Source organism: Carcharhinus amblyrhynchos, chromosome 12, assembly GCF_965287045.1.
Source record: "Carcharhinus amblyrhynchos chromosome 12, sCarAmb.v2.hapA, whole genome shotgun sequence".
NCBI classification, from domain to species: domain Eukaryota; kingdom Metazoa; phylum Chordata; class Chondrichthyes; order Carcharhiniformes; family Carcharhinidae; genus Carcharhinus; species Carcharhinus amblyrhynchos.
Genome location: NC_137335.1, coordinates 78796860 through 78817232, shown reverse-complemented (window position 1 = coordinate 78817232; position 20373 = coordinate 78796860). Strand labels below are relative to the sequence as shown.

Here is a 20373-nt window from a genome sequence, read left to right as displayed (position 1 = left end):
CGAAAATACTCCAATCATTTTTTGTGATATTAATTGAGGGATAAATATTGGCCATGACACCAGAGATAACTCTCATTCTTCAAAATAGTACTTTGAGATCTTTTACATACATCAGAGTAAGCAGATGGGGCCTCTGACAGAGCAGCACACCCTCAGTATTGCACTGGAACGTCAGCCTTAATCTTTGTGCTCAAGTCTGAGATTTTTACCCTGAAGTCCTGGAGTGTGATTTCAAATCAAAACTTCCAACTGAAGTGATAACGCTATTAACTGTGTCAAGGCAATACTGACTAAACAGCAAAGGATGAATGACGTCCGATGTACTGGCGAGAACAACCGCACATTAAACGTATTTGGACAAAATAAACTCAATTTCTATTTGGCAAAAATGAACAGAGAGATCCCACTGTTTACTGGGCAGCACGGTGGCACAGTCGTTCATACTGCTGTCTCACAGCGTCAGGGACTTGGGTTCGATTCCCAGCTTGGGTCACTATCTGTGGGGAGTTTACACGTTCCTCCCATGTCTGCGTGGGTTTCCTCCGGGTGCTCCGGTTTCCTCCCCCACTCCAAAGATGCGTAGGTTAGGTTGATCGGTCACACTAAATTGACCCTAGTGTCAGGGGATTTGCAGGGTAAATATGTGGGGTTACGGGAGTAGGGCCTGGGTGGGATTGTGGTTGGTGCAGACTTGATGGGCTGAATGGCCTCTTCCTGCACTGTAGAGATTCTATGACTGAAACAGGGAAGCTAGGATATATCACAGTGCTGCCACAGGAGGTGCCTGTCTTAAACTGAAGCCATGGAGAAAAGCTCAAGAAACTTAACTCTGCATTTAGCTTGTGTTAAATCTGATTCAGAACTACAGGACGTTAATTTTTTTTATTATTCAATCATGAGATGTAGTCATTGCTGGATAGGCCAGCATTTATTGCCCATCCCTCAGACTAGGTAAGGACAGATTTCCTTCCCCAAAGGACATTAGTGAACTGGATTGGTTTTTGCAGCCATTGACAATGGTTTCACGATCATCAATAGCTTTTAATTCCAGACTTTTTTTTATTGAATTCAAATTTCACCACCTGCCGTGATGGGATTTGAACCAGGGTCCCCAGAGCATTACCTGGGGTCTCTGGATTACTAGTCCAATGACTACCACTCCACCACTGTATAATAATTGCTGATAAAGCCTTAGCAAAGAACTTTACCAAAACATAGCTAGTAGAGAAAATCAGAAATATTTTCAGCACCTCTTCTATACCTCTAGACTGTAGTCTTCTAATGGTTGGAATTTTCCAAAAAAGAAATGGTCCTGAATCCGCTGCCAGTTTTTTCCAGCATTCCTTAACAGAACAGAAAATAAAACATTTAGGCATTTCCTCAAAAAAAGGAAAGCTAAAATAAAATTATTTAACCCGTCAAAGTTCCCATAGCCTAAAATTGTCAAGGCAGCAGAATTAGAATTTAAAAATACATTGTCAATAATAAATGCAGAGGAAAAAACAATATAGGTCATCAGGCCAGTTATGCCTGTGCCAGCCAAACGCCAACCAGCCTAATCCCATTTTCCAGCTCTTGGTCCATATTCTTATAGATGATAACACTTCAAGTGTTTAACCAAGCACTTTTTAAATATTATGAGGGTTTCTGCTTTTACCACCCTTTCAGGCATTGAGTTCTGGATCTCCACCACCCTCTGGACAAAAATAAATTCCCCAAGTCACATTTAAACCTCCTACCCCGACCCTAAATCTTTGCCCCTTGTTGCAGTCCCCTCCCCCTCAACCAATGGGAATAGATCCTTCCTCTCCACTCTATTTAAATGCCCCATAATTTTACATATTTCCAATAGGTCTCCCCTTAGCCTCCCATTTCAAATAAAAATCTGCTGTTTTGACAAAGTTTCCTCATGACTAAAATTCTCTAGTCCAGTCAACATCCTCAGGAATCGCCTCTACCCTCTCTTCAGGTTGAGAGAAAGTGTGACAAAACTGTAGAAATGCCTTAGTCAGTTTTAACACCCCCAAGCTTTTTTAAAATAGCCCCTGAATGTGTACACTGATAAACAGTTCCCAAAAATATTCACAGATACAATACGAGGCTATTCAGCTGGTTGAGCCCATGCCTGTGCGTTGAAAGAGCTATCCAAATCCAGCTCCCTGCTCTAACTCCATCTGTAAATATTTTTCCTTCATGTATGTCTTTTGAAAGTGACTGCACCTGCTTCCTTTCAGGCAATGCATCCCCAGATACCTATCTGCTGTGTAAGGTTTCCTCGTGTCACTTCAAGACCAACTATGGATAACTCCCCAGAGCTATTGAAGCTAATGGCAATTAAATTCACAAAGAAAAATGTGTTTTTGCCTCATACTGACCCTGTGATTTGCTTGTGTCCAACTTGCTCGAGGCAGGATTCAATTACTGGTGTCAAAAATTGCAGCTCTTTGCCCTCTAGTTTAGACAGCAGGCATGCCTCCCAGACTTGCTGTAAGGCCAGCAGGGCATACAGTCGTACACTGAAGTTATGGTTTAAACACCATGGCAATATCACACTCAGTGCCTTCTTCAAATATTGATCCTAGTTAATAAGACAATAAAAAAACAAAGTCACCATCACGTTACTGAATATAAACTTTATGAAATAAATTAGTTTTAAGTTTAGTTATTAATGTTACAAGTAGGCTTATATTAACACTAATGAAATTATTGTGAAAATCTCCTAGTTGCTATACTCTGGCTCCTGTTCAGGTACACTGAGGGAAAATTTAGCCTGTCCAATGAACCTAACCAGCACATGTTTCGGGCTGTGGGAGGAAACCCGAGCACCTGGAAGAAATCCACACAGACACAGGGAGAACATGCAGACAATCACCCAAGGTTGGAATTGAACCCATATCCCTGGCGCTGTGAGGCAGCAGTGCTAACCACTGTGCCATCGTGCCGCCCTTTATTTCAAACTAGTGGATAACCTTGAGTCTGCCCATGCTTCTAATTTTCCTAAACGTAATGATTTTAACTTTAAATATTTGTTAAAAAAAATGTACATTTAAAATTAAACCAGTAAACTAATGCAAATAACTACCTGCACATTTTAAATGTTGGGAGTGACTTAGTTTGTCCCATCCAGGTCACCAATTTCATTCAGCAAATGCAAATGACCATTGTCTCATGATCTACCCACTTTGTCGGAGACCCAGTTTCCACAGCAAGTGTACGACAGAGAGTGATCCAATAGCGTTGGATTATCTACTTACCTAAAGAAAGTCAGGACTGACAACCTTTTTGTTTTAAATTTTAAAAAATGTAAATAAGCTTTTCTGTGAAAAGAGTGATGACCCCTATTTTGCCAGGATTGCTATGTTAAAATTAAGACTCCATTAAATTCATGTTTATTTTTAAAAATCCAAATAGATATACTCCTTCACCTTGTCATGGTTTTAAGGGTTGAACTTGCCTTGACATGGGGGCGAGAACTGAAATGGGCAGGTGTGGGCAATCACATGCTGGCATGTCAGTACCATCCTGGCCCCAGACTATTTTTCCAGAGACAGGAATGGGGTGGAAGGGGTACCCACCTACAAGTGACAGTTGGCCAATTAAACTCAGTGAAGGCCAATTCTCAAGGGCTGACAGGAATTTTCTCATCAGCCTGCGTCATTCCTGTGGAGTTTGGAACAGGCCAGGTGGCTCGAGGTGGCCAGCTCCCTGAAGCCTATTAAGTGGATTTACTGAACAGAATTTTATAATTGTGGCAGGTTAAGACATGCCTTGTAACTTATATTTAAATTTAACTGTCACAAGTTACCAGTGACATCCCTAAAGTTATTTTCAAAACTTCCATGAAAGTTCTTTCATGTTGTATTTTGTTATTCTATTCATGGTGTATTTTTGTCTTGATTTACTCAAATGGATCATATAAATTCTTCAACGGATCTGAAGTTAGGGATCTTGAACTTGGTTTCTTTATCATTGAGAGATGAAAAAAGGCTCATTTCATGAGCTGCATAGGGTTACTCCCTGGCTTGTATAAATTTGAATATATCTCAATAGGGTGGGTTAGGGAGAGTAATGATGACAATGAAGGGTTTAAGGATTGCAAGAAATAATTGTAGTAAAGCTTTAACAGCAGGTCAATGATTATTTTGCAGATTTACTTCCAAGGCAAAGAGCTGAAATGGGATTAGAGATGAGAAATGAGATGTGAAACTATCAAAGGCTCAGTCGAAGAAACAGGTTTTCGAAAGATTTAAAAGTAGGGAATGATGTAGCAAGTGGTAAATTATACAAAACAAGTTCCATAATGTATGAGATGAGGTGGGATAGGCGGATGGGGAGACGGCAGTAGCTCTGCTGCTGGTGGAGGTGGGCGAAGGATTAGCAGTATGCTGTGGCTTGCCCAGATTATGGAGGAAAGCTGGAGGGATGGTGGTAGTTTGGAGAGCAACTAGGTACCAAGAGTGGTGAGGTACAACCTTGGAGGGAGGGAGTTGGGGCTGGCTTTGGTGCACAAAGGGCATTCCCTGAAGATAGTATCCACTTCCTTTCAACACTTTTAAAAGCTTTTTTAGAAAGTCATCCTGCCCATGGTGTGGGCACAGCAGTGTACTATTGGGGTCAGTTGGCTTGTTAACAAGCTCAATTGAACCAACTATTCATTGCCCACCTCCCTAGGCTGGTTAATCTGTCCTTGTCCAGCGCTCTAGACTTAATTCATTCTGGAATCTGTTGAGCTTTCTCTCTGGAATTTTTCAGCCAATTAGATTGGCATGCAATTTCAAAGAGCAGGACTTTCTTCCCAGTGACGGGCAGAAGTCTCACCATTGGCCAAGTCAGCCCATCCACATGCTATGGGGTGGGCAAACTTGGGTGGGTGGCTCGGTGTTCATATTCACCCTATTTTACATATTGTCCTGCCAAAAACATGCCCAGTGGGGCCACATAAAATCCAGCCGTATGAGTAGGTACGTAGTGACGGATGAAGTTGCGAAGGTCAAGCGAAACCAATGAAAAGTTTATAAACAAGGGCAGAGATCTTGAAATCAGTTTCTGTGGTTTACAGAGTTCCAGGTCAGCAATTACAGAGATAATAAACGTGGAAATAATGTGCAGGATAAGATGAAAAGGGCAGAATTTGGATTGATAATAGGAATTAGCCATTGTCTATGAGGGATCATACAATCAAGCTGTGGGTCAAAGCAAGAAGGCAGTATCGATAAACTACCAAAGAAGGTTGAATGACGTTCTAGCTAACTGATCCTTAGAGTTCTGAACAGACTTATTTTTATCTACATCAATGATTCTGTGACATCTTGCAGAGCAAAAGGAAACTGTGTATAACACGTGGAATTCAAGTTCCCAACTGAAATCAGTTTATTCTGATTTGATTATATACATACATGCATATATAACTGGCTACAAGAGGGTGCTAATACAGATCTTAAATGGCATTGGAGATGCTGAGGATCAGAACATTGGAAGCATGGAACCTGGAAGTCATGAAAGGGTGGGTACGGTATGTCTGCCTTCTCTTTGGGCTGTTCATCAAATGAAAGGTCAAATGGTTAATCCAGCCTAGTTCCACCAATTTAGCTGTATACAACTCGTCACAGGGAGACACAAAACAATCATTAATTGCACTCCATCCATTCTGTTCCTCACAAAGAAATATCCATTTCTGTGTTCACAAAAATCATCAGAGATCAAAAAGAGTGGTATGAACACAAATATGCACACATCATCTCCCTACAAATTTCATCTTTGCACTATCTTTATTACACAACATACACACATGCAGCATGTGTGCATGCACACAGATGCACTTGCAGATACATGCACGGAATCAGAGATGGAGGCTAGTGGAGAAAAGTGGAATTGACTGAGGTAGAAGACTAATGATCTCATTAAATGGCAGAGCAGCCTCAAGGGGTCAAATGACTTACTTCTGCTCCTATTTTCATGTTCTTCTAAGGCAATTAGGCATATTCATATTCAGTTGACGGTCTTTGAACTTTCAGCTATATACTCAAATGCTGGCTCCAGAATCGCAACTACATTCCTGGACTTGGTAGTGAATTTTTCATTTGTGGTTTAGTACATGGGGTTTTGACAACTTCTCCTTTGGGATTTGCTGGTATGAATACATAAATGGTATAAGCATCACAAGAACCATTCTTGTTTTGTTTTTACAGTGAATGTAATTCCTCTTGTCCACCTAGACAATGGAACTCCATGAACATCATTCATCAAGCACAATTAGCATAACGTCCACTGAGCTTTAGTGTAAGTTCCAATAATTCAATACATTCCTTCTGAATATTTAACCCGGTCACTTCTGAAAACAGAAACATTTACCTTCTTTGAAGTGTTCTTCAGGATCACATTAATGTGAACTAATACAGCCAGGAACGTACAGATACTGGTTTTTGTACTTTCTGGGTTCTGCAGAGAAAGTAACCAAAGCAAAATAGGAGAACTGAAATGATTTATTTAATTCAATTTAACAAATTAACTACATATCCATATAATACGGGTAATCTGTAATTCTCCAGTCAGGAATGCTATAACCTGAATTCTCCAGGTTATAGAATGACATCAGAATGCCTAACCACGCATATGTGAATATTAGATTCAAAATGTTAAGAAAGGTGCTGGTACATTATAAAGCAATAATAAAATTAGTTTTACCTATCCAAATACTGTATCTTCCATTGCTTTGTTTCCAGAATACTGTGCTAAAATTATGCGAGTTGCTAGCAGTGTCTGCTCAAAATATTTCCAGACAACTACTGTTTCTGAAAATAGATTTTTGAACTGGAGAGGTTACTGTGCATTTCACAATTTTCCACTAAGTTATTCTCTCACATCTGCCTTTCCCAATGGCACTGATTTATTCTAATGAAGTTATTCTACTAGCAACCAGTACCCTCTGGTGCATAATCCAAAATGTTTGAGCCTACAGTGAGATGCATAGTATTCTTTTGATTATAGGAAGTACCAGAGCTAAATCTAACCTCAACCCTCAATGATCTATTACCACCAGGAACACTGTGTAGCAATGTGCAATGGCAGCCAAGGTTTCTACTTATAAGCCAGGTCACTGAAGGCAATTGCAAGCCCGTTAACACCACCTCCATTTTGATCAGCTAACTCAAAACAGTCTATGGACCAAACCTGGGGCCTTCAATGCAGAGTTTAGCTTCTTAATCCCTTAACTAACCGAGCAACAAAGAAAACTGAGTTCATGCATTTACCAGGCCAATACAAGTTGATTCCACTGTATTCCTTACATTAAACATAGAAGCACTTTATATACCTCAGAAAAGCCCAAAAAAATTAGCTTAAGCCTCCAAATATAATGTGGTCTTCCATTAATTTGTTATGAAGAGTAAACAGAAACCAAGCCTTCATTTCAAATTCCACTGAGGCAAATTTACACCTTTAGAAGTCATAATATGCTGCATTAAACAGCTGTTAATTTAAATAGGGAGGAGTGCTAATTCAGTTGCTCTGCCGAAATAGTCACATAAATTAGGAATATTGCACTGAGTTTCAATTAACTATAAAAGGATTTTTACTTTGAGCCATAATTATAACTCTGGAGATTCTTTTTAAAGCGCTACTTACCAAACAGTTCCCTACACAATGAGTCTACACTAATTAGAAAAAAATAATGAAACTGCCCTTCCTTTTATGCAACCATCAATTTACCATTACTCATCTTATTCTATAATTTTGCTTTTAGGCAGATATTACAGCAATTAATTCTTTTATAATGCTACATCTGCAGTAACAATCAACAGTAGTGAAGACTAGAGAATATCATTGGCTGATTTCTGGAAAGTAGCTTAGGTTTGAGGATTTAGAGTTCAGATAATGAAGGTGACAATTATTTGTCAACTATGATATACAAACTTGGATTTACAGAAGGCAGTTTTACTCTGAGCAAATGCACGCTTGCTTCTCACAGTCTTTTGCCCTCACCACCCATTCCATTGCTCACCCCAGTAACTATTCCAGTCTAAAACAGACTTTATAAGCTCAGTGGCCTGGTCAATCCTGAGCTGAGCTTTCAAACCTTTATCCTCTCAAACCTCAAAACCATTTATTTCCACTTGGTAACATTTTGTGTATCTGCCCCTACCTCTCAAATGCATCTTTGTCACTTCCAGACTGAGTTATTTGAATTCTTGCCTGGCTGGTCTCCCATTCCCTAAACATCCTAAACTCTGCTTTCTATATCCTTTTTCATAACAAGCTATCCTGTTATTGCTGATCTACACTGACTAACAGTTTCTGAAGAGCTCAAATTTAAAAGGTTCCATTTCCAATTTAAATCCTTTGCCCTACCCCATCACTGTATCCTTCTCCAGCAACACAATCGAATGCAAACACTGACATGTCAAGTTTATCTATTAGTCAAAAGAAAGGCTTACATTAACACTGCAAGTTACTGTGAAATTCCCCTAGTCATCATACTCCGGTGCCTGTTCGGGTCAATGCGCCTAATCCGTACGTCTTTCAGAATGCAGAAGGAAACCGGAGCACCCAGAGGAAACCCACACAGACACGGGGAGCACTTGAAAACAGTGACCCAAGCTGGGAATCAAACCCGAGTCCCTGGCACTGTGAAGCAGTAGTACTAACCACTATGCTACCATGCTGCCCCATGCACCACATCTCTCTTTAAACCATGAAGATGATGAAAAAAGCAACAAGCCAATTATTTAAGGTTTTCCAACAAAGTTGAACAATCAAATTGGAAAGGAAACGATTTACCATCCTATTTACAATTACACCATTGTTATGACCCCAGCTGATATTATGACTGGACAAATCAGATCACAGGATGGAACCTCCTAACTTTTATTACTCATTTAGAGACATGGAAGGTATTACTGAACAGAATCACAGGAGTCTGCTGATGAACTTTTAACAAAATAATAAATTTATTAAACATAAGAAGATGAACTATAATACATTACTCCTTCACCCACAACTATACCTTCTTGGATATATACAGACTGATAATGACAACTTGAGATACAAAGACTATTTTATACTCTAATGCTCACAGTAAGTAAAGTCCACATAAATCAAGAGGTGAACTGTGGTCAGACACACCACACTCTTAATCCAGATGCCACCTTAAACTATTCGTATGGACCTCTTATCAATTCCTGTCCCTTTCCAGTTTTTGGAACCAACTTATTGAGTTTGGAATTTGCTAGCTGTTCCATTTCATGGTCTACCTTTTCTGGCACTTTCTTCTAACTGAACTAAAACTACTTTTCTGTTTTCCCTCCCAACTCTGTGGGCTCCCCTCTCTGGACCCCTGAATTTTTTTTCCACCTTGAGTTTATTTTAACTTCCCTTCAAGAGTTGTAAAACCTCATTAAATATGTAGGTATACAAAGAACTCCAGGCCAGCTATCTCCACTTTACAATGGAACTAGACCCAGGTTCCATTTTTTTAACTCAAGTACAATTTAGCTAACTACCTCCATTCCCTAACACCATTAATTACTGCACTGGGCAATAACTGGTGCCAGATTTGTACATTCTTGAAGCTCCAAGTTTGGCATTTTCTAGTCACCCATGAGAAGCAACATGCTCAACTTGTGCTGGCCCACAAGATCCATCCTGAGCAATCCTACACAGTTCAGGAATGGTCAATACATGAAAACTCACCCCTCATGTTCTTTTGATCACTGTCTTTGTTCCTACCCTAACCTTCAAGTAACAGTCTTTATCAAAAAGTGCACCAAGCATTGACCTATTGCTATATATGTTGGTTCCTTGCTCACCCTCCTCTGAAGCAGTTGTTGTTGATTCTTGCTGTTGTCTCTTCGTCTCTCCCCCTCCCAATTTAGGGTGCCAGCAATGAAAGCAGCTCAAAAATTATTCTGTCACTCTGTCCCTCTCTCCCTCAATCCTCTGGGCCACAACAGTAACATCACTTCTCGCTAACACTTCTCAGGCAGCAATTGCAGCAAGATTAGCACGAATTATTCTCCTCACCATCCACGATCATTGCTCCTTTTCAGGAGATATAACTGGACTCAATCTTTGCATATTTTTATCAGCATTTACTTAAGAGATTCACATTACAAACATACATCTCCTCACCCAATAATTACAGTTTCAGTTTATCAGAGCACAAGTAAATTTTTAGTGAATATCTGCATACAAGTAAACTCAATATACAATTAACATCTATATCATTAGAGACTAACTCCTGAGGCCTCAGCTGTGGCTGATTTTTTTTTTTAGCTTAAGATGCCAATCCAAAAACTGGATTGTTAAATGCTGATGGCAGAAATAGTCACCTGCAATAGCTAAGAACAAATTTGAACAAAACAGCATCAAAGCTCATGCTCACTAGTACCTGCTATAACAGATCTCCTCCCCATCCCTCTAATCTCTTCCAGACCTAGAACTCTCCAGCTTTGTGCTCCTCCAGTTTTAATCACTCCATCACTGCCAGCCATGCCTTCAGTTGCCTCGGACCCAAAGCTCTGGATTTTCCTCCCTAAACATTTCACCCCTCTCCTCCTTCAAGGATTTGCTTGAAGCTAAGTCTTTGATCCAGCCCATGATCACATCTTGTTACATAGCATGGCATGGCATAAATGTTTTTCAATTATTCCTGTGCAAAGAACCATGGGATATTTTACGATATTTAAGACATGCACTAGATAGGTTCCAGAGATTAGGGGTTTTTCTTATGAAGAGGGATTGAGTGGTTTCGGCCTATACTCTCCAGAATTTAGAAGAATGAGAGGAGATCTAATTGAAGTAAAAATGATGATAAAGGCAATTGACAAAGTAGACACAGTGTGATGTTAGTGTCCCTTTAAGAAAGGTTTTCTTTTAAACATGATTTCTGTAACTCTCAGTTTCAGTGGTTTATTCATTCACAGTTTCAGTGAAGTCATTGTTGCTGGCTTGACAATGATGAGTTCTTTTATTGCTTCTTAATGAGTTTAAATGGGGTTGCGTTTACTCTAGGATTAGTTTTATGATCCTGCATTAGTTTTATGATCATGTGTCGTGGACAATTTTTTTTCCCCCCAGTGAGGTTAAAGTTTTAGTTTTGAGAGTTCTGAGGCTGTAGTTTAGTTTTGTAGTTTTCACAGGGGCATCAGCAAGAAAGAAGCTCAAGTCTCCCTGTCCTATTTGTAAATTTTGCTGGTTATCTCAAGGCAATATTTTGCCTTTTGGAAGAAAAGTGCAGCCTTCAAAAAGGCTCATTCCAGTGAAGTGAGATTTAACCTACTCTGTATTAAGCCTGTGAAAAAAAATTTCTCCATGAAAGGTTTTGGTTTGTTGGAACAGCTTTAATAATTAAGATTTAACATTATTGTGGCTGTTTTCTTTCTTTTTTGTTTGTAATTGTTAAAAGGTATTGCTAATTTTCTTACTATACATATTAACCATATTCTTAAATAAACTTTATTTGATAAAAGGTTCATACTGGGTTGTTGAATCATACCTGAAAAGAAACATATCATGTTCATTCTAGCCAAATACAATGTTAAAAAAAAACTTATGGTTCAGGCAGTCTCTATAAAGCACTTGGAGTTTCTGCCCTGACTCGTAACAGTAGAGAGGATGTTTCCTCTTGTGGAGCAATCCAGAACAAGAGGAGAAGGGGTAGCAGATTTAAAACAGAAATGGGGAGACATTACTTCTCTCAAAAGGAATCTGTGGAATTCACTGCCCCAGAGTGTGGTGGATGCCGAGAGATTGAGTAAATTTAAGTCTGTTAGGGTGACTGATCGGAAACCCCAAAGTATATTATGAAGCCAGACGAGACCTCAACAATTTTTCTATTTTGCGATAAATGTGAGAATAGGATACTTCACTCCAGGAGTGCTTCTACTGACAAATTAGGGTTCTTTTATCAAAACAAGCTTTATTCATAACACAGTTTACCTATAACTGAAACAAAATGTAGTACTTTTAACAACTGAATAACCTTTAAACATGAAAAAACTCAACTTCTTATTGCTCTTCAGTCCATATTCAGCAATATTTCTCTGATGGATTCAAACCCCACTTAAAAATTAGTTAGCAACTTTAAGCATACTTTGTTTGACTTGGGTTAACAGCTCTGGAGCTTTCAGAGAGAGAACTTCCATGCTTCTCCCTTTATCCAGCTGCAGTCAGCAACTGCACTTCTTAAAATGAAAATGTTTTTCTATTACAAGCCTAGATCCTCCCATTTCTAATATCACACGACTCCGTCCATGTATACCTAACTCACATTATAACTTGACTCAAAAAACACCCATTAAGCCTTCTGCTAAATAAACACTTACATGGCTAAAATGAGTCATTATCCTGCTTTTTCAGCATCTGTTGCATTCCTTCCAGAAACACTCATTCTGTAGAAAAACACTGCATCTTAAAGCAGTTCTCCACAAACACAGAATCATAGAATTCCACAGAGCAGGAGGCCATTCGGCCTACTGAGTCTGCACCAACCACAATCCCACCCAGGCTCTAAACTCATAACCTCACGCATTTACCTGAGCTAGTCCCCCTGACACTAAGAGGCAATTTACCATGACCAATTCACCTATTCCGCACACGTTTGGACTGTGGGAGGAAATCCACGCACAACAGGGAGAACATGCAAACTCCACACAGCCAGCGACCCAAGCCAGGAATCGAACCCAGGTCCCTGTCACAGTCAGGCAGCAGTGCTAACCATTGTGCCACTGATAAAATATATCTAAATCGCACAGTCTCATTACAAGATAGACACACTTCTAATCAGCAATGGGTTGAAGGGTTATGGCCAAGGGGTAGGGAAATGGAGTTGAAGCCAAGGTGAGATCAGCAGAGCAGGCTAGAGGGGCTGAATTCCCTACTTGTGCTTCTAGTTCCTATGTTACATGTCTATATGTTATTTTTGTTGCAGACATGTCTGCAACTGTCCTTTGCTGACCAACTCTTAAGAAGTAACAATGTAAGTTAAATTTCTGCAGCAGTTATTTGGACTTGATTAATGTCAACCAAAGCACTCAGAGGCTATTCTATTTTCTACACTTACTTTCTTCTGAAGACAGAGGATATTACACAAGTGGCAGTGATCATATTTAACTCAAGTATAATGGACCATTATTGGAATGTCATGGGTAAAGTGAAACCCTACAAGAAAGCAAATTAATTACTGAAATATAAATTCCTGATCTTACTGATGTCCCTCTACTACTCTGCATTATCCAAAGAGATTTCAAGAACGGAATTAAGAATACAAGAGAAATGATTAGATTTAATTAATACTGTTTTACTTACGTAACTGAAGCATTGCCAGAAAGAATCAATAAATTCGGGATATTTTTGTAGTATCAAGATGATAAACCATTCTATTAAGTATTTTACAGATGCCTGATTATCACTGAAACCAGACTGATAAACAGTTTCAATGATGCTGCTCAGGAAAACCTGTGGAACAGATAACAGTTTAGTTTAAACATACACATCAATTAGAAGATGCCACTACAATGCTGCTGGTGATTGCAAACTGAAGGCAAACTTGCTTACGAACATATGAGTGAGGAGCAGGAGTACGCCATTTGGCCCCTCGATCCTTCTCCGCCATTGAATAAGGCCATTGATTAAGGCCATTGATCTGATTGTAAGCTCAACTGCACACCTCCTGCCCATCCCCAAAAACCTATCGCCCTCTTGCTCATCAAGAATCTATCCACCTCTGCCTTAAAAAAATTTCAAAGGCTCCTTCACCACCATGAAAGGCAGAAAGTTCTAGAGACTCAACAGCACTCTCAAGGGAAAAAAATTATCCTAATCTCTGTCTTAAATGAGCAACTCCTTATTTTTAAATAGCAACCACTTGTTCTAAACTCTCCCACAAGAGGAAACATCCTCTCCACATCCACCTTCTCAAGATCCCTCAGCACCTCGTGCATTTCAATTAAGTCGCCCTTTATTCTTCTAAACTCCAGCGGAAAAAAGCCAGGGATCACTGAAGGATGGTGGCACAGTGGGACAGTGGTTAGCACTGCTGATTTACAGCACCAGAGACCCAGGTTCAATTCCGGCCTTGGTTCACTGTGTGCAGTTTGCACATCCTCCCCATGTCTGCATGGGTTTCCTCTGGGTGTTCCAGTTTCCTCCCATAATCCAAAGATGTACAGGTTAGGCAGGCTGGCCGTGCTAAATTGCCCTTTAGTATCTCAAGATATGTAGATCAGGGAGATTAAGCAGGGTAAATACATGGGGTGACAGGGATAGGGCCTGGGTAAGATGCTCTGTCAGACAGTCAGTGCAGACTCAATGGGCTGAATGTCTTTCTTTCTCTGGTTGATCTGATTGTTGGAGGGGATAGCACAGATAATTGTTTGGTTTTTGTACTTTAAAATAAAATGCAGTTGTGATGCATCGTGAACACTTCAGAGGATTGTTTGTGGTGAATTTAAAAATTAAACTAAACTGTAGGGATTTTACGATGGACAGGAAGACCAGGTCAAAACAGGCTTTAATCGGCTGTTGACCCAAATGAATCTCAATAAATTTACTTTGAGTCTGATTTTTAAATACCCACAAACAATCCTCTGATGAAGTATTCACAATGCATCACAATTACATTTTCTTTTAAAGTGCAAAAACCATACAATTATCTGTGCTGTCTCCTCCAACAAATAGGACAACCAGAGAAGAAAATTAGACAATTAACATCTGAAAAGTGCTTTTGGAAGGGCTACTGGAGGAGTAAGAAGTGCTGCTCTCAGACACTAACATTTGGAAAGAAGAAAATGCCTTCACGGTCAATTTGTTATTGTGTCTTTGTGACTGTAAATTATAGCCAGCAGTTTATAACATTTCTACCTGGTCCATTTGAGGTAGCAATACAAGCAGTGTCTGCCAAATTCTGTTCTTTAGTCGATGCAGCATAGAGTTCACATAATACCGGCCTTTCGACTTCCTCAGCTCTTCATCCTGTGAATTTATGAAATAGCGATATGTGGTTTAGGTTAGGAATTCTGGAGTTAGATCCAAAACAAGATAAACAATACTACTTTTTGGGTAAGCACCTGGCTGCACATTGATGTAAGACCCATTGTAAAAATAAGATCCACAGTCCAAGAAGCATCATTATAAATAGACTTTCAATTTGCATCACCCTTTTTGATAAATCTCACAACTAAATTATAAGTTCTAAAAATACACAAGAGTTGAAAAGATTACATATTACTCTGTAAAGATTTTAAATAAATCCAAGAACACTACTGTCTACTCAATTTTCACTGAAAGGAATGGCATAGGCAAACAAGCATTGCCAACATATGATCCAGGAGTGGGTCTCGAGCAACATCACTCTCAAGTGAGCATGTGCAAACGTCTCCACGTGTGTAGAGTGATATTGGAAGGCTGGGTATAGCAGAGTGACATCACTGGACTTCCACACATGTATGGACTGATGCACATGCACAGACTGCCGTCTTGCATTGGCAAGAGACACTGTGTTAGCAAAATGTTGTGTGGCACACCTTAGGTGTGAAATGTGAATGCATATGCTGCCTATTACAATGGATGCTTTGGCACTTGTAGAAGTGGCACATTATCAACGTACTTGAGGGCCCATCTCAATCTAAATATGTGAGCTAGAGATGTAAGCCATCCAAAGCCCGGTCTCACAAGTGTAAAAAGTTAGCAATTACTTTTCAAACTGCCAAAGGACAGATGGAGAATTAGTTGGCTTCAAAATTCAAACTTGTGCGCAAGTCAATCCCTCTTTCTCCCCAACTCAATGTACAATGTATTCTAATGCTTACAAAAATCTAAATTGTATATTAATTAGTAAAGGCAGTGTCAGTAATCTGAGTACCAGACAGATCAGACAAAAGCAACTCAGACAGCAAGGGAAGTCCAGGTTAAACTGCATTTATTTCAATGCAAGAGGCCTGACGGACAAGGCAGATGAACTCAGAGCATGGATGGGTACGTGGGACTGGGATATTATAGTAATTACTGAAATATGGCTAAGGGACAGACAGGACAGGCAGCTCAATGTTCCAGGGGTCAGATGTTATAGGAAAGATAGAACAGGAGGTAAGAAAGGAGGGGAAGTTGCACTTTTGATTAGAAAAAACATCATGGCAGTACTGAGAGGGGATATATCTGAGGATTTGGCCACTGAGTCTATATGGGTAGAACTGAGAAATAAGAAGGGGGAAATCACTTTGATAGGGTTGTACTATAGGCCCCCAAATAGGCAGCAGGAAATTGAGGAGCAAGTATGTAAGGAGATTACAGATAACTCCAAGAAAAATAGGGAATTTTAACTTCCCCAACATTGACTGGGTATTGGAGGGTTGGATGGAGAGAAATTTGTTGATTGTATTCAGGAGGAATTGCTCATTCAGTATGTGGATAGCCTAATTAGAGAGGGAGCAAACCTCCTCTTGGGAAATAAGGAAGGGCAGGTGACAGAAGCGTTAGTGAGGGATCACTTTGGGACCAGTGACCATAATTCTAATAGCTATTGAGAATGACAGGTCTGGCCCAAAAGTTAAAATTCTAAATTGGGGCAAGACCAATTTTGATGGCATCAGGCAGGAACTTTCAACAGTTAATTGGGGGAGTCTGTGGGAAGGCAAAGGGACATCTGATAAGTGGGAGGCTTTCAAAAGTGTGTTAACCAGTATTCAGGGTAAGCACACTCCTCCTAGAGTGAAGGGCAAGGCTGATAAAAGTAGGGAACCCTAGGTAACTTGGGATATTGAGGTCCTGATCAAGAAGAAGGAGGCAAATGTTGTGCATAGGCAGCTGGGATCAAGTGAATCTCTTGAAGAGTATAGTGGGTATAGAAGTAGAGTTAAAAAGAAATCAGGAGGGCAAGAAAGGGGACATGAGATTGTTTTGGCAGATAAGGCAAAGGAGAATCCAAAGAGCTTCTACAAATACATAAAGGCCAGAAAAGTACTAGGGAGAGAGTATGGCCTCTTAAGGGACAACAAGGTCATCTATGTGCAGATCCACAAGAGATGGGTGAGATCCTAAATAAATATTTCTTATCAGTATTTACTGTTGAGAAAGGCATGGATATTAGGGAACTTGGGAAATAGTGATATCTTGAGGGGTGTACATATTACAGAGAAAGAGGTGCTGGAAGTCTTAAAGCGCATCAAGGTGATAAATCGCCAGAGTTATAAGGAGAGGCTGATGAAGTGTATCCCAGGACATTGTGGGAGGCTAGAGAGAAAATTTCGGGTCCCCCTAGCAGAGATATTTGAATCATCGATAGCCACGGGTGAGGTGCCTGAAGATTGGCGGGTGCATATGTTGTGCCTTTGTTTAAGGAGGAGTGCAGGGAAAAGCCTGAGAACTACAGGCCAATGAGCTTCACATCTGTGATGGGCAAGTTGTTGAAAAATATTTTAAGAGACAGGATTTACAGGCATTTAGAGATGCATGGACTGATTAGGTACAGTCATCATAGTTTTGAGAGTGGAAAATCATGTCTCACAAATTTGATTGAATTTTTTGAAGGGGTAATCAAGAAGGTAGATGAGGACGGTGCAGTTGATGTTGTCTACATGGGCTTTAGCAAAGCTTTTGACAACGTATTGCATGGTAGGTTGTTGCATAAGGTTAAATCTCACAGGATCCAGGGCAAGGTAGCTAAATGGATACAAAACTGGTTTCTTGACAGAAGCCACAGCTTGGTCGTAGAGGTTGTTTTTCAAACTGGAGGCCTCTGACCAGTGGTGTGCCTCAGGGATTAGAACATAAGAAATAGGAGCAGGAGTAGGCCATCCAGCCCTTCGAGCCTGCCCCGCCATTCAATAAGATCATGGCTGATCTGTTGTGGCTCAGTTCCACTTTCCCGCCCTCTCCCCATAACCCTTAATCCCCTCTCTTATCAAGAACCCATCAACCCGCTTCTTAAAAATATTTAGCGAGGCAGCCTCCACCACTTCAACGGGCAGAGAATTCCAGAGATTCACCACCCTTTGAGTGAAGAAGTTCCTCCTCAACTCCGTTCTAAACCGCCTCCCCTTTATCTTGAGGCTGTGCCCCCTAGTCCTACTGTCTTTTTTGAGCGGGAAGAGTCTCTCCACCTCTATCCTATCCATCCCATTCATCATCTTATACGTCTCAATGAGATCTCCCCTCATTCTTCTAAACTCTAACGAGTACTAGTGCTGTGTCCACTGTTATTTGTCATTTATATTAATGATTTGGATGAGAATATAGGAAGCATGGTTACTAAGCTTGCAGATGTCACCAATATTGGTGGCATATTGGACAATGAAGAAAGTTATCTTCGATTGTAACGGGATCTTGATCAATTGGGCCTGTGGACTGAAGAATGGCAGATGGAGTTTAATTTAGATAACTGCGCGATGATGCGTTTTGGTCAACTGAACCAGGGCAGGACTTACTCAGTTAATGGTAGGGTGTTGGGGAGTGTTACAGAACAAAGATCTAGGGGTACAGATTCATAGCTTCTTGAAAGTGGAGTCACAGGTGGACAGAGTGGTGAAGACGGCATTCGGCATGCTTGGTTTCATCGGTCAGAACATTGAATACAGGAGATGGGGCATCATGTTGAAGTTGTACAAGACATTGGTAAGACCACACTCGGAATACCATGTACAGTTCTGGTCACCCTATTATAGAAAGAATATTATTAAACTAGAAAGAGTGCAGAAAAGATTTACTAGGGTGGTATCGGGACTTGATGGATTGAGTTATAAGGAGAGGCTAGATAGACAAACTTTTTTCTTCAGCGTGTAGAGGACTGAGGACTGATCGCTGATCTTATAGAGGTCTATAAAATAATGAGGGGTACATATCAGCCAGACAGTCAGTATCTTTTCCCAAAGGTAGGGGAGCCTAAAACCAGAGGGAATAGGCTGAATGTGAGTGGGGAGAGATTCAAAAGAGTCCAGAGGGGCAATTTTTTGACACAGAGGGTGGTGAGTGTCTGGAACAAGCTACCAGAGGTAGTAGTAGAGGCAGGTACAGTTTTGTCTTCTAAAAAGCATTTAGAGAGTTATGCGGTTAAGGTGGGTATAGCGGGATACGGGCCAATTGGCTTGGTTTAAAAAAAAATGGTGGCAGCGCGTTGGAAGGTAGGTCTGCTGAGGAGCAGTGGAGGATCTTTAAGGAGATCTTTCTTGGTGCTCAGCAGAAATTTATTCCAATGGTCAAAAAGAACAGTAGGAGGAGAGGTAATAAGCTGTGGATAACGAAGGAGGTGAAGGAAAGTGTTAAATTAAAAGCGGAGGCGTTTAGAGTAGCTAAGAGTAGTGGGCGAGAAGAGGATTGGGAGAGGTTTAAATGTCAACAAAGATTGACAAAGAAGTTGATAAAGAAGGGTAGGAGAAACTATGAAGCTGGGCTAGCGCTTAATATAAAAAAGGATAGCAAGAGTTTTTATAAATATATAAAAAGGAAGAGGCTGGCTAGGGTGAACGTTGGTCCCTTAGAGGATGAGAAGGGGGACTTAGTGGTAGGGGATGGGGATATGGCTAAGGTCTTGAATAACTTTTTTGTTTCTGTCTTCACGGAGGAGGACATGAATAATTTGCCGGGTGTTAGAGATGGAAAGGTGGTAGGACTGGAGGGTCTTAATGACATTACTGTTGCTAGAGAGGTGGTGCTCGACAGACTGGAGGGGCTGATTGTGGACAAGTCGCCAGGACCGGATGGAATGCATCCGAGGGTTCTGAAAGAAATGGCGGAGGTGATAGCGGATGCCTTGGTGGTCATTTTCCAGACGTCGCTGGATTCCGGGGAAGTGCCAGAAGATTGGAAAACGGCTAATGTTACGCCGTTGTTTAAGAAGGGTGCCAGGCAAAAGGCAGGGAATTATAGGCCAGTTAGTTTAACATCTGTTGTAGGTAAAATGTTAGAATCCGTCATCAAGGAGGAAATAGCGAGACATCTTGAGGGGAATTGCTTGATAGAGCAGACGCAGCATGGTTTCGTTAAAGGGAAGTCGTGTCTGACAAGTTTACTGGAGTTCAATGAGGATGTGTCTAGGGCGGTGGATAGAGGAGAGCCGGTGGATGTGGTCTTTCTTGATTTTCAGAAGGCGTTTGACAAGGTACCTCACAAGAGGTTATTGCAGAAGGTCAGGGGACATGGAGTTGGGGGTAGGGTGTTAGCGTGGATAGAGGACTGGTTGTCAAATAGGAGGCAGAGAGTGGGGGTCAATGGGTGCTATTCGGATTGGTGGATGGTGACTAGTGGAGTGCCCCAGGGGTCAGTGCTGGGGCCTCAGCTATTTACCATTTATATAGATGATCTGGAGGAGGGAACCGAGTGCATGGTGTCGAAATTTGCTGATGACACCAAGATTGGTGGAACGGCAAATTGTGCAGAGGGTGTTGT

At 40.7% G+C, this 20373-nt stretch overlaps 1 protein-coding gene across 2 annotated transcripts in view; it reads right to left on the bottom strand.

Annotated features, from left to right (window-relative positions):
* tarbp1 (TAR (HIV-1) RNA binding protein 1) overlaps positions 1-20373 on the bottom strand; it is a 162806-nt gene that overhangs the window by 53085 nt on the left and 89348 nt on the right. Inside the window, exons 21-25 of one of the 2 annotated variants that reach the window (XM_080200799.1) lie at positions 14857-14967; positions 13303-13452; positions 6352-6438; positions 2376-2578; positions 1262-1343 (exon numbers count right to left, since the gene is read on the bottom strand). In XM_080200799.1, coding sequence (XP_080056925.1) covers positions 1262-1343; positions 2376-2578; positions 6352-6438; positions 13303-13452; positions 14857-14967 — 633 coding nt within the window. Of the gene's footprint in view, positions 1-1250; positions 1344-2375; positions 2579-6351; positions 6439-13302; positions 13453-14856; positions 14968-20373 lie in introns of both variants that reach the window. The other variant, XM_080200800.1, reaches the window with a different exon arrangement.